The 17,668-nt window shown below is 38.6% G+C and overlaps 1 protein-coding gene across 4 annotated transcripts in view; it reads left to right on the top strand.

The window, feature by feature from the left end:
* Trim9 (tripartite motif containing 9) overlaps positions 1–17,668 on the top strand; it is a 100,870-nt gene that overhangs the window by 62,528 nt on the left and 20,674 nt on the right. For all 4 annotated transcript variants that reach the window (XM_058584526.1, XM_058584527.1, XM_046461388.2 and 1 more), the window contains exons 4-7: positions 3,515–3,625; positions 4,843–4,996; positions 11,491–11,648; positions 14,628–14,766. In XM_058584526.1, coding sequence (XP_058440509.1) covers positions 3,515–3,625; positions 4,843–4,996; positions 11,491–11,648; positions 14,628–14,766 — 562 coding nt within the window. The remainder of the gene's footprint in view (positions 1–3,514; positions 3,626–4,842; positions 4,997–11,490; positions 11,649–14,627; positions 14,767–17,668) is intronic.

Below are 17,668 nucleotides of genomic sequence, written 5' to 3'. Positions count from 1 at the left end.
TGTTTGGACATTCAGGACCACTAGGCACAGGGCAGATGCCACTCAGATAATGAAATGGCTACTGTTGAGGTCTCTGCTACCTACCAGCAGTGATGGCCTGGCTACCAAAATATAAAAATATCTTCTGAGATCAACTGAATTAATCCTCATATAGCTGAGGGAAGTGGAGTATTAGTTTTAGGTCAACAGTATTTAATTTTTTAATGTTTAATTCATGAAACATTTTTTTGGAGACCCCCTCCCCCACAAGAAACAGAAGTCTAAACTTCCTGTTTGTTTTATGAATAAAAAATAGAATGATTTGTATTCCTTGAGCTCCAACCAACACAGAGATAGTGTCATAGAGGTTGCTAGAAACATACTGAATGTTGGAAGAAAATAAGCCCCCCAAAAAAATCACACAAAAAAACTTCACATCAAAGTTGTTGTATTTCACCAATTGTGATAGATTTTTAAAACCTATATTTTGTTTTTTATTTCAATTATTATTAAGTTAAAAAGCAAAATGACCAGCCTCAGCAACTTAGTGAGGCCCTAAGAAACTTAGTGAGAACTTGTCTCAAAATAAAAATAGATAGATAGAAAGACAGATAGAAAGATAGATAAATGGTCTGGGGATGTGGCTCAGTTGTAAAGCACCCCTGAGTTCAATCCCTGGTACAAAAAAAAGCAAAAAAGCAAAATTAAATCATCATTCAGAAAGTAGGAGATCCAAACAAAACAATCTTGAAAAAGACAAATGGAATTGAAATCCAGGTACTTCTGAATTTCAAAACTAACCTCAAAGTTACAATTTCAAAGCAGTGGGGACTGGCTTAACAGAGACAGACCATTGGGATAGAATAGTCCAAATATAAATTCTTGCATATATAATTAAGTGATTTTCCAGAGATGTGGTTAGATCATCCAATGGAGAAAAGACAGTCTATTCAACAAATGGTGTGGGGAAAACCTAATGTCCATGTACCAAAAAATAAAGTTAGACACTTACCTAATACCACGTGCAAAAAAAAAAAAAAACTCTCAAAATGAATCAAATACCTAAATGTAAGTCCTAAAATTATAAGACTTAGAAGAAACTAAAAGAGAAATTTGGCAATGACTTCTTAGATATGATGCCAAAAACATAAATAATGAAAGGAAAAAATAGGTCAATTAGACCTCATCAAAATTAAAAATATAAAAGGAATAAAAGGAACAGGAGGAGATATTTTTAAATTATATATCTGATAAGGGATTGATATCCAGAATATATAAAATATTTTTACAAATTTGTAACAGGAACAACAAAACACCCTAACTAAAATAATGGTGAAAGGCTTGAGTAGACTTCTTTCCAATGAAGATCAATTAATAAGCACATGAAAAGAAGCTCAATGTCCCTAGTCATTACAGAAATGTAAACCAAAATTATGATGATAATACTTCTCACCCATTAGGTTATTTTTTTAAAACAGTAAATAATAAGTGTTGATGAGGCTGTGGAAAAATTTAAACCCTTTCCATTGCTGGTGGGAATGTAAAATGGTATGGCTATTGTGGAAAATCCTATGATAATTCTTCAAAAAATTAAACAGAGAATTACCATATGATTCACTAATTCCACTCTAGGGAAGACTAACACATATTTGAACACATTTTTGGATAGCACTTTTATTCACAAGGTTAGAAGGTGGAAACAAGACCAGTCTCCATGGATGTATGAATGGATAAACAAAATGTGGTATATACATTTATGCATTAGAATATTATTCAGTCTTCAAAAGATCAGTAATTTTGACACATTCTATGAACATTAATGAACCTTGAAGACATTATTCTAAGTGAAATAAACCTGTCATGAAAGAGCAAGCTGTAGTATGATTCCACTTCTGTGGGGTTCCTAGCATAGTCAGATTCATAGAGACAGAAGGTAAAATGGTGGTTACCTGGGGCTGAAAGGAGGGGGCAATGTGGAGTTATTATTTAATGGGTATAGAATTTCAATTTGGGAAGGGAAAAAAAGTTCTCTTGATGGATGGTGGTGATAGTTATACAACAGTGTGAATATAGTTAATGCTACAGAACTGTATACTTTAAAATGGTTAAACCAGAAACATTTGTATGTTATGCACATTTTATTATAATTTCAAAAGTGAGAACAAAAAACAGAAATAATAAGTGAATAAGTTGTTGAAAATTGGGAAGAAGTTAAATGTATAGTAATAGGGGAACTGGAATGATTAAATAAATTATTATTACCCACTCAGTGGATATTTATGTAGACACCAATATTTATTAATGGTGGCAACATGGAAAAATGCCTATAGGGTATTAAGTGTATGAGGGGGTAAAATTGTCATATAATTTGATTGTAAGTATAAATAACTCTGGTTCCAGGAAAACAAAAAACTAAAAAGAAATATCAAAGTGCTTTAAAATTTTTTAATTTGGATGGTGAAATTATTTGCTTTGTTTTCATTTATTTTCCAATTGTTTTGGAAAACAGATGTAATAATCTTTAATGGAAAATGAATTTATAATTAAAAAATGAAAAGAAGTAACAAAGCAACATCTTAAAATAATTATTACAATCCTTTTTAGTTATCTATAATATCAAAAATACTGGCTATCTTTGAAGCTTTTGCCAATAACGAAACTATCAAGGAAGCGAGTGATTAAGGTTCCTGGAAATTCTTGTTCAATTTTCTGCTTCAAATACCACTCAGGATTCAGGTCACTGAGCAGAGGATACAAAGTTGAACATCTCTGAAGGAAGAAAGAAACTCGTCATGCATTTGTCACTGGGCAAAGAGAACTTCCCAGAGGCGAAAACGGCATGCATGGAGAGATGCCTATCTAGGTTAAAGCAGACTCACAGCTTGGCAAATAGGGCAGTCTTTAAAACTGCTTTCCAAATTGAGGCAATGATTCTAAGTAGGTTATTCTTAAAACTTAATTCTACATCCATCTTTCTCCAACTGACTTGTTGACTCCATCTCATTGTCTCTCACAAGTTCCACCTTGGCCCTCCAGCCTCCTACCACCCACTCAAGGGACCATAATGCACAGAAGACTGTGGGGAAGGGCAGCAAGGGAAAGGCACGGGCTTCAGATGGTGATGTCTGCTCTTTGGAACAGGCAGGCAGGCAGTAGGCAAAGAAAGTGGGCAACAGTGTCACAAAGCAGAGCTGCAACCACCCATCAGGAAGGGGTAGCTGTCTTCAAACTCCTAGGGCCTCATACTCACAGTAGCTCACAGGTATATTTGATGGTCAAGGTCACCAGATTCACAGGGTTCCAACCTCCATGTTCCTTTCTGATGGATCCTGTTACCAATTTCCTACAAGAGCCTTATCTAACCTGTCTTCCAGAGCCATTGTTCATGTGGATGTTGCCATAAAGTATTCTCATAAATTTAGTTTCATTCCATTGATGCTCTTGGATTCTGGTCTGAAGAAACCTTCCAAGGTCCCAGTTGATGTCTCTTCTATCCTCTGCCATTTTGGACCATTCTGTCTCTCATCAATTCTAGGTGGTTCGAGATCAGATCTCTCACTGTACGGTGAAATTACGCCAGACCACAGGTCTCATGGAGTATTGCTTGGAGGTGATTAAGGAAAATGATCCTAGTGGCTTTTTGCAGGTAAGTGTTAACTAGTTCTGCTTCAGATTCCACATCAGATTCCATGGGGCTGAGTCTAGGATGCCTAGGTAGGGTGTCCAGAAACCCTGGCTGAGCATGGGTCCCACAATAACAGAACCCACCTTCACACTGCAGTGAGTGTGTGGGTGCCTGCTAAACTCACTGACATATACTGGAAGTTCTGTTTTCACCATGTATTAGAAGACTGAAAAGTGTTTGGGATTTTTTGTTTATTTTTGTTTATAGATTTAGTCATAAAAACGTAACTCCTTATAAGTTCTCCCAAAATGGAGTCACTGCCTTGCCTAAGAATTGGGCCTTCTTTATTACTGTCTCTTGGACAGTTTTGTTATCTGGAAATGTCTGAGTGTGCAAGGTTTCTACCTCCCGGTCACTAGCCATAAGTCAGTGATTTCTCAAATATAGCAAAGCCTTTTCTATTTTTTCAGTGTTATTTTAGTGAATTGCCATAAGATAATCTGACTTTTACTTAAGTTTTGATTCCGAAGATAAGGAACCCTTTGTTAAGGGATGTGTAGATGGTTTCCAACTCATATTCTACTGAACTGGCCAAGAGTAAAAGAAGGAGACTGAATGAAAGAATTCTCTGTCAGAGAATACGGTATTAAATACACAAAGTTGGTGAGCCTAAAATATAATAAATTCTATATGCAGCCTCTTTAAACCAGTTCCCAAGTCTTTATAGACTACTCACACCTCAAAGTAGAAACTTAGATCTGTTGGTTCTAATAGGACTAACTAATCACCAACATCATCTCGTCCTTTACAGTCGTTGGCTTTGAGGATCATGGAGTATTGCTTGTCTCTCACAAGTTCCACCTTGGCTCTCCATACCCATAGCACCCACCCAAGCGACAATAATCAGAACAAATGCCCATGGGTCTGTGGGGGAGAGGCAGCAACAGAAAGGAACAGGCTTCTCCCTCTCTCACTCTTGGCCAATATAGAATGATCCAGGCATGTCTATTAGATCAATTAACACCTGATAATTACTTCCAGTGCCTTCCCTACAACTCACCAAAATGTTCAGATTTGCTTGATAAACCATAGCTTATCGTAGTCATAACAGGTCCTTCTCACCAGATGCATTGAGACAGGACAGGTGTGAGTCCCAAGGCGGTTTGGTGGTAATACTCTTGGAGTCGAGGGGCAGTGTGGCATTGTATTTCTTAGGCTGTGGTCTTTGATGTGATTAGATTTCTGACGCCCTCATAAGGAGAGTGCACCTGACTGAGGATCAGTGGGGGAAAGGCACGCTCACTCCCAGGATGACCACGGACTTTGACTTGAGTCTGGACAACAGCCCTCTGCTGCAGTCCATTCACCAGCTCGACTTCGTGCAGGTGAAAGGTACGTGATTGCGTCTCCCGAGTCAGAGAGCAACCTCTGGAACAGATGCTGGTGCTTTGGGCAGGATCAATATCCCTCTGATGAATGTTATAAAAATCTGTAGTGTCTTCTATCTTACTGGGTAATGAAAACATCCCCTGTAGCTGTGTAACTCACCTCTGAGCAAACCAGATAAATTCTGATAAACTGTTTGAGAGTCAGAGATTTCACATGCTCAGCATCAGAGAATAGCTGACATAAAATGAGATAGGGAGAAAGAGAAAACATCCCTGCACATAACTAAAGCCTTGTTACAGAAATACTGATATAAATCAAGGGAGCCCAGAATTTAAATGACTGCTTCCACCTGGATAGTGATATCGAGTAAACAGTTCAGCCTGGACCAGTGGGAACTTGGGAAGATCATAGTCAGCCTGACAGTACTGACAAGAAAATAACAAATGTAGAAGGAAAATGAAAATTCAACCTAAACTTTAAAATTAATTTATGTAACTAAAGCAAGTTCTCTTTGAGATTTGGGGTAGGGTGTGAAGGGAAGTACAAATATATAGAATTATTTTAAGGAAAAGAACTTTCAAAGAAAAATAAACAATTCAAGCCAACTATGCAAAAACACTTTATGGCACATTAAATAATATCCATTTAAAGAATATTTCTGTTTTATTTTTTACTCTTTTGCTTTGAAACATATATACATTTTCAGGAAGGTGCAAACATAGTATGAAGAGGTCCTTCAAATTCTTCATCTAGTTGTCCTCAATGGTTACATTTTTGCATAACTATAATATGTGCTTCTTCATGGAATATCTGTATTCTTACACTTAATAAATCCAACTTTTTGTGTTGCAGCAATTCTTTCTTGCTGTTTAACATTTTTCTTTTAACACCCACATGGTAGCCTGTGAAATAAACCTATCCCTAGATGAATATAGAACCCCAGGTAAATCTTCCATCAGCCTCTCTCTGTCCCCAAAGGAAAGGTTCTGTCACAAGTAGCTTGGAAGAGAAAATATGTCACAAAAGACCAAAATAAAGGCTTGATGGAAGAGGAAAAAGGAGCCAACCCAGTTAAGCCTTGGTGAGAGGGCAAAGGGTGGGAGGCTCGGGGGTAGAAGCCTCGGGGCTTTGAAATGTTTTAATCAGCTGTCAGAGCCCTTCCCTTGCCCATTCACTGCCCTTCTGAGTCCTGTCCATCTGCCCATGGTGGAGTCCAGGCCAGTTGGCAGGATGGCAACAATTATGTGAACTGAGCAGGCCTTTCAGCTGCTATGAGAACTGCAGGTCCACGTGCCTGGCATCACAGAACACATTTCCAAAGCATTGTCACTTGGCCACTTAGCACTGCACACAGAAATAAGGGTGAACACAGCTGTGTGTACAGTCTGTTCAAGTCTGTACCCACAGCAGAGAATGGACAAAATGTAGAACACCCTCACAGCAAGAGTTCATCTGGACCACAAAATATCCAGAACAGTCATTTATGAAGTTAATATGACAGACCAGTTAGTATGAGAGGTAGGTATTCCATTTACCTTTTAACTTTTCATCTTCATTTACTTCTGGTTAATATCACTCTGCCTTGTTACTTTATATGCTTTGTTTTGTGCTCATTAATTTAATTAATTCAGTGAAAACTCAGTCCTTTTTAGAATCTGAATAATTTTTATCTGTCAGATGCTTGTTATGGAAAGAAAACCCAAAAGGTCATGATGTGATAGAACTTGATTGACTAGTTAAAACTTCTCCTACTGGACTGCGTCATTTCTCTTAACACATGTACAACTGTTCCTGGCATAGTACTAGTCTTTGTTTTTAAAAGAAATACTTAGTTTAATGAAAAACTCGTTTGCAACTTGTTGATAAAAATATCACAAGAAACTATACTCTAAAATGCATATACAAATGGCCCCAAAATTAAATAACTTTTGGAATAGTGTTAATGTAATCTGATAATTGTGAAAGTAACAATATATGTCATTTACGTGTTTTCTAATCATGCTAAGTAGATTACAAGTAGAAAGTTAAATTTTTTTTCAAAATTACTGAAAGTATGTATTTAAAATTATGATAATGAAAATATCTGTTTCCTTCTTGACTGAAAACTTGAGCAGCCATCTCTCTGGTTTTATAATCTCATCACAAATGCCTTTGCTGTTGTTGTTGATACTAAAGAAGATAGTTCTGCTGTTAGTTTCTACACATTTCTACTCAGCCAGCTACTACTCAGCAATAATGCACTGCCTGAAGTTATTCTCTTAATAACTAAAGACTTAACTGGTCTTTTTTCTCTGATTACACATCACCCTAAGCAATTGAAATCCATCTGAAGAAAGCTGATATATTCTTTGTTCAAACATTCCTAAATTGAAATATTTTCTGGTTGTATCTTGATTAGAAAATCATATTACACTCTTTACAGATGATTAGGAGTGGTATTGGGTATTTCAGACTTATTGGAAGCAATATATTAAGCTCTCTTACGTTTTTATTAGAGAATAGTAAAAATAACATTTTTTCCTTTAATTCTAAGTTGCTATCATCTACTATTCTCTAGGTCATGACAAAGAAATTTTAAGAGTCTTTTCCTAGTCTGCCAAGGGTTCCACTGCAGAAAAATATTAATCTGGAATTGAGCAAGTACACAGAATATGCCGAGATTTGTGAGTCATGGTGCTGAAAGGAAATGTGACTGTATTCATTATGAACCAGGATGAAACCATGACCTGAAACTCCACTGATGCTTTTTAGCACATAGACCAAATGGCTGTTAATTTCTTTAAGTGCCTCTGCCCCTCTAAAGATATATTTATCTTCATTAATTCATCTTGAATGTGAAAGCCCTGAGTATGCACCAAGGTCATGGGCAAGGACAGTGTGATCTGAACAGACTCTCTTATAAATCATAGAGAAGAAGCAGCCAGGTTGACAGCAAGGGGGTGAGCATACCCACGTGTGCATGTAATCTATACCTGCATGGTGGTATGGGGACCTGAAATGCATGTCCTCAGAATATGCATTCACATTTATGCTTAATAGTGTACCAGCAACAGTTTTCTAGAAATGGCCTATAGCTCCTCTAAAGTCTGAAAGCCATTTTTTTGTCAGCCACCATAAAGAGAAATGACAGTCTACATACCAACCTTTAGAGAAGATGTAGTAAATTGGCATTCACAACCGTCATAGCTCTGCAGGTGAAATAGATCGTTAATATCTACCAGCAGTTCTTAGGAATGTTTGTCATTCACATCAGAGAAAACAGAAAGAAGCCTTCAGATTCAGGCATGGAGACTCTGCTCCAGTGCACTTCCCTGGAGAAGCAGCTGAGCCAAACACAGCCCCAGAGCCAGCCTCCTGGGCTTCAGATCCTAGCCTGCCCTTTCCCCACTGGAAATCCTCTCTGGGCTTTAGTTCTTAGTTTTAGTTTTCAGTCTGAAAAGCAGATATGATAACAGGCCCTACCTTGTGGGGTTGTTGTGAAAATTCAGAGTGTAATACACATAAGCCTCCCGTACACTGGCTGTCAGTGAGAGATCAGGAGGCATCATTTATGATTCATGTTCTCTGTGGAGGGCGGGAGGTCAGCTTCCTTTCTCCCTCAGTCTTACCACTCCTGTTGGTTTCACAGAGGAATTCTGAAGAGTTGTCATTGTTCACATCTGAAGGATTTAAGAAGTAAACAAAGAAGGAAAATGTGAGATGTAACACCAAGACATTTTAAAACATTGGTAGAAGAAGCCCCTGTTGCAGAACATAACTTTAAACCACAACTCCTCCAGACTCTTAAGGAAGTCAGGAAGAGTAGCTCCCCTGGTATCTAAGAGGAAAATTTGTAGCCTGAAGCTTGGTTTTACAGGCTAAAAGAAAATTTACATGCTAGAATTCTGATCAGGTGAGGAAAAACTAGTTGTTAAAGAAAAGCATGAAATGAGCTTGGAAGTGTAAAGATCAAGATAGCTACAGTAGCCCAGTGCAAGGAGTTTAAATAAAACACTCTTTCTTAGACATCAGTCCAGGAACTATAGTGTTCTGCATTTCCAAACCATAAAAAATAGATAAACTTGAAAATACTTGGATTTTTATAGACCATTTATTCTATACCTAATCAAATGAAATAGGGTAACATAAAAATCTTCTATAAAGTCTATTTTTCTAAATGTCAGCCTGAGTATTTACTAATGAGGCTGTGATTTTGTCACATTTGCCTTTTATGTATACCATCATTTTGGGGTAAATCAGGAATAGATAAATAAGGAAAAAGAAAAAAATAATTTTTAGCACATGGGGAAATAAATTTAGATGCATGCAGATGTCTCTGGGTAAGTTCTTTCCCCTCCCTTTGCATTTTTGTCCATTTGCTTATTTGTTTAAATCTGGAGTGATATCAAGATTTGAAGATTAGTAAGAGGTTAGTTTTATTTCTATCCTTTCATTCTTTTTAAGTGTAACCACTGAAGACTTATAAATCCAGTTCTAACATCTTAATTACACATGGCATCATGTATTTCAATTAATCTTCTAATTATACCTATGTCTGACAGGGAAATTTGAGTACCTTATCAGAGACATTGCAAGCATTTGCAGGATTCAAGTTGAAACCACCTTGTAATTTTATTCTTTGATTTTTAAATTGATGAAATGTAGACTTGTCCAAAACATAAACAAAGGGAAAACAAAAGAAGAATATAGAGCTAATGAAATAAGAGAGTCCAGGGAATTATTTTATGGTGGGGTCTAACTAATAAGAACATTTCAGAACAAACATCACAAGGACAATCAGTCATGTTTCTAGAAGCCCTTTAGAGAAAGATCTGCTTAAACTTCTCATATTTTACTTCCACAGTAAATATGATAAAATGTATTTCTCTTATAAAGGAAACAAATTTTCAATAACAAAATAAGTCACCAATACTTACAATGACCTAAAGTCAGTCCTCAGTTAAAACTCTTGGGTGTTTCCTATATCTATGTGGATGCTCATTAGAATCCTTAGAAGGCGTTGTGTTTTCTGTCTCCTCCTCCTACCATCTAGTCCTGGAGTTTATTTATTGAACAAGATAATGAATTTATCTCCCTTCCTCCAAATCTAAATGTTCTGGGGACTTCTGAGGTTGTAATAGCTACAATTATCTGGTAAGATTCCATCCTATACCATTGAAACTCAAAACATGATTTCCTTTCCTAAACTGATTACCTCCAATTAGTGAGTCATGAAATTTAATTTACTTTTGTTGACTTAGTAGCTCAGACATGATTTTATTATAATGTATCACAGTCTAAAGTGATCTGGTTGACCTTCACATCTCATATGTTATAGTTACTGCTTTTGTTTTCTAGGTTATCCAATATGGAACCTGTATCCTAAACTGCTGTTAAGTCAAACATCTCCTTGGTTGGGGTGACTGATAGGGAACACAGTTAATTCAGTGTAAGATAAACAAAGTCCAGTTTGGGTTCAGCATATCAGGTGTTCCACAATTAACATTTGTTCATCTAAATGTCACTCAATGTGATCCAAACTGTTCTTTCTAGTTATTAAAGTGTGAAAAATAATAATAATAAATCAACACTTTGATGCTTAAACATAAGCTTTTGCATAAACACTGCTCCATCCTGCCTACATACATTGAGTTCATCTGTTAGGAACTTGGACCACTTCTTAACTAACATTTCTAAGTCTGTGCATCTGCAGTCCCAACCACTCTATAGTTCTAATATAAGATCTCAGTATAAAATGTGGATGAGGAGGTATTGTTGATAATCACACTGAGACAGTTCTTACAAGTCCATGAGGATACCTGGTGCCTTCTATCATGCTTCTATCTGTTCCCAAATACTCCTAATGGACTTGACTTCATGCTATTTCCAAGATACAGCTGTCTTGAGGATATAATGTCAGGTTCCCCTGAATTTTTGAAACTGAGAAATCTGTATTTGTATCACTTGCTACCGAATTTCAAAAGCCCACTGCTTTAGCTATTTATGAGCACAAGATATGGAATAGAATTACTGACTTTTAAAAAACAGGATCACATATATGTACATAGAAACATAGAGGTTTCAGTGACATTTAATGAAATAGGCAGTTAGTAGCTGATAAACTGAGGCTTAAATCTCCATGAATGCTGTGATAATTGGCTTCAGCTCTGATATGAATTAAATAAGTCTTAATGGGCTGGACTGGAACTCTGCACCCCTGTAAGTCATTCCTCTTGAGGATGATAATCTTCCCTGCCCAAGAGATGAGAACAAATCAGTTCTGTGGACATACCTGCCACCCCTCTTTCCATCACAGTGCAGGTGGGAAGTGAGTTCCTATGCTTAGAACAAGGTCTCAAGATAGCTAAGGAACTAGCCCCACCTGGGGACTCAGGGCAGATCCAGGTCAGGTTCCCATGCACCCCAGGCTGGCTCCTTCTAACCACATGTTTATCAGGGGGTTGTTTATCATTCCAAGATACTCAACAGAAGCCAGAGGTACACTGATTTTTGTTTAGCTTCCTCTCCAGTCCCAGCAACACCCATCCTACAGCTGGAAGAGTGTTGCACCCACAACAACAGCGCTACCCTGTCCTGGAAACAGCCACCTCTGTCCACGGTGCCCGCCGAGGGATACATTCTGGAGCTGGATGATGGCAGTGGTGGTCAGTTCCGAGTAAGTAGACAACCTACGACTTTTATCTCAAACCAGTGACTCCTTCAGAGAACCTGCCATGGAGTCTCTGGCCTGGCTTCCCCAACTCTTCTGGAGGCGGGCCATCCTGATAGGGCCTACTGGCCCTTCAGCTGTGGCCTCCCTTCTCCTAATACCATTAAAGACAGAGGAATCTCTGGAATTTTTCTACTCTTCCTGAAAGACAGTACTAGCAGAGCTGCAAGCTCTGAATCAGATGGCCTGTTATAATCTGCTCACCTCCACTGACCTGTGTGACTGGGTCTGTTTCTCACCTCTCTGCACTTTCAGGTCCTTGTCTGTAAACCAGGGGGATGATAACAATAACATGTATCTCATGACTTGTTCCTAGGACTTCACTGGATAATCATGTAAGATTCTTAGCATGCTGCCCAGCACATGGCGAGGCTGCAGTAGTAGCTATTATTATTACCATTATTATTTATTGCTAGTAACATCATTAACCACTGTCTAAGATGTGTTTCTGCAGTCATAGCTTGCAATGTCATTGATTGGCATTCCTCTTACTTGACATGCTGTCCAGGTATGGCCTCCCTATATTCAAAAGCTTTCCTAACAAAAGTTCCCCTGGTTCCAAGTTTTTTTCTGAGCCTTTCACCAGATAGAACTGATGTCAGCAGATTATTATCACCACAACACAAGGGAGTTCTAATCCCTGTGGGAAGCTCATGGTCCCCTCTGAAGGTAGCACTGGCTGGCCTTTTGGCAAGACATACCCACGTTGCCTACAAGTTGGTAGTCCATGTGTGACTGCCAGTCTGCAAATGTCTGCTTCTCTGTCATATACAGACAAGCTCGTTCTCATTCATTCTCTTTTCCTACTTTGCTTTTCACCTACTCCAACTCAGTCTTGCCTGAGATTTCTTTCTTGGGAGCTCTGATGCCTAGGACCTCCTAATGGAGCAGCCCTTCTGGATACTGAGTTCAATCCCTGCCCTGAAGAAAAGGGACCTTGTCCCTGAAGAGGAAACTTTCCTACTCTTCTGGCCATCGATGGCCAAACCTGGGTCACCAGTACTGTAGAGCAAAGTCTACCAGTGACTCCTTTCCTGAATGTCTTTGATCCTCCCTAGGTTTGAATGCTTTCAAACAGGAACCATGTCTCCTCAAGGCAAAGGCTCTTTCTCTTCTAATAAGAAAATCTTTGTTTACATATGTGTTGGTTTACTGGTATGGCAGAATCAAGTTTCTACCTTTCCAAAATAAGGGTCTTGGGTTGCATCCCAATCCATATCTTTGTGTGTGTGTGTGTGTGTGTGTGTGTGTGCCTATAAAATCCTGCTATTGGTCAGTTTCTCACCTTTGACCTTGCCTTTCAGGTCTCATTTCATTTCTAGGGCCTTTCTTTTCCCTTTTATTTTTCTCCTGAGAAACTAATGCTCATGGTTTTCCCTGTTCTCTACATAAATATTTATTTTATCCTGACTCTTTCCACCTAATTGCTACCTACCGGCAGTGTTTCAGGCATCCTGCCAGGTCTCGCCTTCTCTTACAGTCCCAGTGTCTCATGTTCATCCCGCTTCCTCATCTCGTCCCTCCTGAACCCATCTCTCACCCACACTTCTCTTCCAAGAATCAAGCCCAGATTTCTCCTTTTGCAGAAATGTCCATGTCTGTATCATAAAACCCCCTTAAACTCAGCATGCTTTAAAACAAACCCATAATTTTCTTTCAAAACAGCTGTGTTCCTTTCTCATTCCCATTGTTTCTTCTTATATATCAGATTCAGAATCTCAACACCAACTGCTCCTCCTTCCTGGTTGAGACCCAGTAACATTAACGAAGTCATTGAATCCCCAGATCCTTCCTAGTCAGCCCGTTGCTCTCCCCACAGGGTCCCTCCCTTTCACTCCACAGACTACCTTGAAAAGGTGCGGCCAAGTCAGGCTCCACAAAGGTTCCAGCCGAGTCTGCAGGCTGTTCCTTTCTTACTCTTCAAACACAGTTCTTGCTGGCAGCACTGGTTTCACCTGGGCATTTGTTAAAAATGAAAAATCTTAGACTGCACCCCAGAGACCTGCTGGATCAGAAACTGCATTTTAATCAGATTCACAGTTATTCCTATGCACATAAAATTTGAGGAGCCTGAAAGAGAAGGAACAATATTCAAATTTGTGTTACTGCTGCAGTAGAATGAATTGTAGGGCTATCCAAGACCCCAGTCTTCTTAGGAGCCCACCGGAGAGCTGTCATTTTAAGGCTGTGCCTCGAATGCAAATTATTTTTACTCATTACACCGAATAATTTTGCAAAGTATATAGCTGAAGAGGGAAGCAAATGCCTAACCTATGCTAAAGATGTATTATGCTAGGATTTATTTTAAGCCTTTGAAATGTCATTCTTCCTCCCCCTTCCCTCTGTCCTGTGGTACAAACCTTTACTTCTGAAGCTTTGAGCCTTTGTGACAGTTCCTAAAGTTATCAGTGGAGTTATAAACACAGCACAGAGACCACCCTCATGTTTTCATACATGCTTTAAAAAAAATGCTTCTAAAAAATAAATAAAGAAGACTCATTCTTATAAACAAAGAGCTCCGCAGGTGTAATATACTATGTAAATGCCAAGTTAATATTAATAAGTATAGTTCTAAGTATAAGCATTTAATTTTAATTTCTTAAGCCCTACTAGTTGCTAAAAACTACGACTCATTAAGCTGCTGGGCCTATGATAAATACAAGGATCCATGTTCTCCATCTGCACATAAAACCTTCTATGGTCCTCAAATCAACTTTGGAAGGGGTGTATTATTTTGCACCACATTTCACAGATTAAGTACTGAGGTTTAAAGGGATATATTAAACTGCCCAATATCACACAGGGGATTCAAGTTCACATCAGGCTTTCAGAAGAGTTCTTACTCCTAACCATTCAGCAATTTTGTCTTCCTTGCTCCTGGCAGGGTTCACATTAAGTGGTGTCCTCTTATTTGTTGACCCTCAGGAAGTGTATGTCGGAAAAGAGACAATGTGCACTGTGGATGGTCTTCACTTCAACAGCACATACAACGCCCGAGTCAAGGCCTTCAACAAAACAGGAGTCAGCCCATACAGCAAGACCCTGGTCCTCCAGACGTCCGAGGGTAAGGCCCTTCAGCAGTACCCCTCAGAGCGAGAACTGCGTGGCATCTAAAATGGCTGGCACGCCCGGAGGTAACCCCACCACTGCCCACATTCCTGAAGTGTTTCCATGACTTGCTCTGCATTCTGGCACAGAGCCGCTGTTCCTCTCCTGCCTTTAGAGAGCCCATGGTATGTGGATGTGATCAAACCAAAGATTCCACATCGGCAGTTCCAACGGCTTGGGCCGTCGGCTTCCTTTGATAACACTCTAAATAAGCTGCAGTTGAAGAAACTGAAAATGAAGTCCTGAATGTGCCCCTGGTGTCTAAGACGAATGTATCTAGGCTGTAGAGCAGGTCTCCATTCTCCACCAATACACATCAGTTGCCAGTTATGCCCAGATGGTTCTCAGTTCCTGTGTAGTGCTTGCTTGTTCCTGAGGGTGGGACCTAGGTTCTTTCCAGCTGTGGATTTGTATGACTGCACATGTTTCCAATGGGCATGGGGTGCTAAAGCCGTCCAGAGAGGGCCTTTTGGCCACTCCTGGCTTAACCAGTTCTGATCACTTCCATTTCCTACTCAAAGCTCAGGCTGTGGGCACCAGGACAGAGACTTCCTGTGGGCACCAAACAGGAAGAGACCAGCCTCTCTGCATTACCTCACCATTCTCACCTTTGCCAGTCCCTCTAGTCTTGGTCCAGCTGCCTAGGGCCACTATACAATGTTAATCTCTAGAGAACTTGTGCTTCTTGGCTATACTGTAAATATTTTGGTCATCAAAGACAAAATAATCTGCCTCAGAAGAGAGGCTTAAATGTGATGACCGGGTATAACCTCTGAGGCTTTTCACATTTTCATTTTAAGAGCAATCGCAACACATGATATTGAACCTATGAGAGGTGTTTGTAGCCAGTGCCAAAGTATTTTGAGACCTTGGGGTGTCATTTTAATCATAGAAGTCGCCTCCCACCCCATTGGCATTCTCAATAACTTCCCTTCACAGAACCAATTATGTTGATTTTGTTCACGTTCAAGATGTTAACTAAAAGAACTGTGGAGGTGGTTTTTTTTTTTTTCCCCACTTCCCACAAATCACAGCATGTTCCAGTCACCCTCTAAAATGGTTCACATGGTTAAAAACAAGCACAACTTTGAATCCTATAGCAAGGGTGAACGACCCCTAGCTATGAAAACAGTGCTTTGGGGAGCAGTTTTAAGTCTGAGTGATGCTATTCAAACAGAGGATTTGTTGACAGGACAATGTCCACATGACCTATTTTATTTGGATTACAGTGACATGATAACTAGAACTTTCCCCAAGATTATCATTTTAGAAACTCCTCTCTGGGATGACCTATCAACCTGAGAGCAGTTGCCTTTTTTTCCCAAAATACCATGATAGATGCTAACACCCTCCAAAAGTTTTTCCTACATACAATGCAAAGGGCCCTCGATGTGCTGGCCTGGTTTCCCATGTATGCACACAGCAGATTCAGTGAAGTGCATGCCAACAGAGCAGAGAGAAAATTGTAGTAGTTTTGCTAGTATTTGTCCTCAGACCTATAAGAAAACTATTTCTACTCATAATACATCGTGGGAATTCTATTCTGCTAAAATCAGTTATTAGCATAACAGCCTGAGTGCTTCTTTCATCCTGCAGAAGGATGTAATTTCATAGTTTCTTTTAATGTTCATGAGATTATGGTGTCTAATTTAATAAATTACAGGATTTGGAACTGCGATCCTTGGTACCACAGTCACAGAATCGGGGTTCAATTTCTAAATGAAACTAATGGAACCAGTTCTCTTCAAACAAAGAAACTGTACTGTAGAAATTAATTTCCTCCATGAATTTTATATATTGTATACAAATATAAGGTATGTATCTGAATACAAAGCAGACGCTATCATCATGTAGATATCAGTGTTCTCTGTTACTGCACAGAAGTGACTTTCTCATGATGAAATAAAGTTCACACACATACTTTCTCCATAACTTTGGTTTGTTCTATTTGTTTCTCCCTCTCTCTAATTCATTCAAATAGTAAGACAAGACTTAGAAAGCAAGAAAAATATAGTGGAGAGTTCAATTTAAAAAAAAATATTGTTCAATCTGTTACAATAGATAAAGCCTATAGAGTTAATTATGTCATTTTTGTTTTCTAGAAACAATGAGAAAAAAATGCTATCAACAAATTTTTGATACATTCATTGCACTTGTACTTTATTTATGTTATTTCCTACTTTTCCTGGAAAGTTTGCTTTAGAGATTCATCATGTTTGCTGGTATTGGGGGAGGTGGTATGGTTCATTTTGGCTTTCTACTATAACAAAATCTTTCACATTCTTCTTAGCAAGAATCAACCCTTTTCCAAAGTTCAAAACACAAAGTTTGAATGTGAAAAGAATACAATTACATTTGTGATAGCAAGCATAATTTGAGATTACATGTATTTAGTCTGAGGTTTAAATCACTTGTCTCTAAAACCCTGAACTGTCACAAAACCTTCTGCTGTCCTAAAGGTAACATTACACAGAGGAGATCAAATGTCTACATTACTATGTATTCTTACCATTTTTTTTTCCTCAAAAGCAAATTTACCTATCTATCTGTCTGTTTCTCTATCTCTCTGTGTTGGGCATGATTGTTAAGTGCCCACTGTGTGCTACACTGTGGTATAGAGTCTTTAGCAGATGGTACTCCTGCTCTGTGGAGCTTACAGACTAGTAAGAGAGACAGACCTTAAGGAAATAAACACACAAATAGGTCACAAGCTTACAAATTTTGATGAGCATTGTAAAAAAGAAAAGGAAGGCATGATTTTTTATTTTTTATTTTTATACTGGCCAAAAACCAATGTAATTCAGTAGAAATGAAATGTGCTATTATAAGATAAAAGGAAAGGAAAATGTGTTATTGTG

Source organism: Marmota monax, unplaced genomic scaffold, assembly GCF_021218885.2.
Source record: "Marmota monax isolate L192 unplaced genomic scaffold, Marmota_monax_Labrador192_F-V1.1 WCK01_AAM20220418_F8-fsc00001, whole genome shotgun sequence".
NCBI classification, from domain to species: Eukaryota; Metazoa; Chordata; class Mammalia; order Rodentia; family Sciuridae; genus Marmota; species Marmota monax.
Note: the sequence above shows the minus strand (reverse complement) of the source record. Positions and strands in the feature narration are given on the sequence as shown.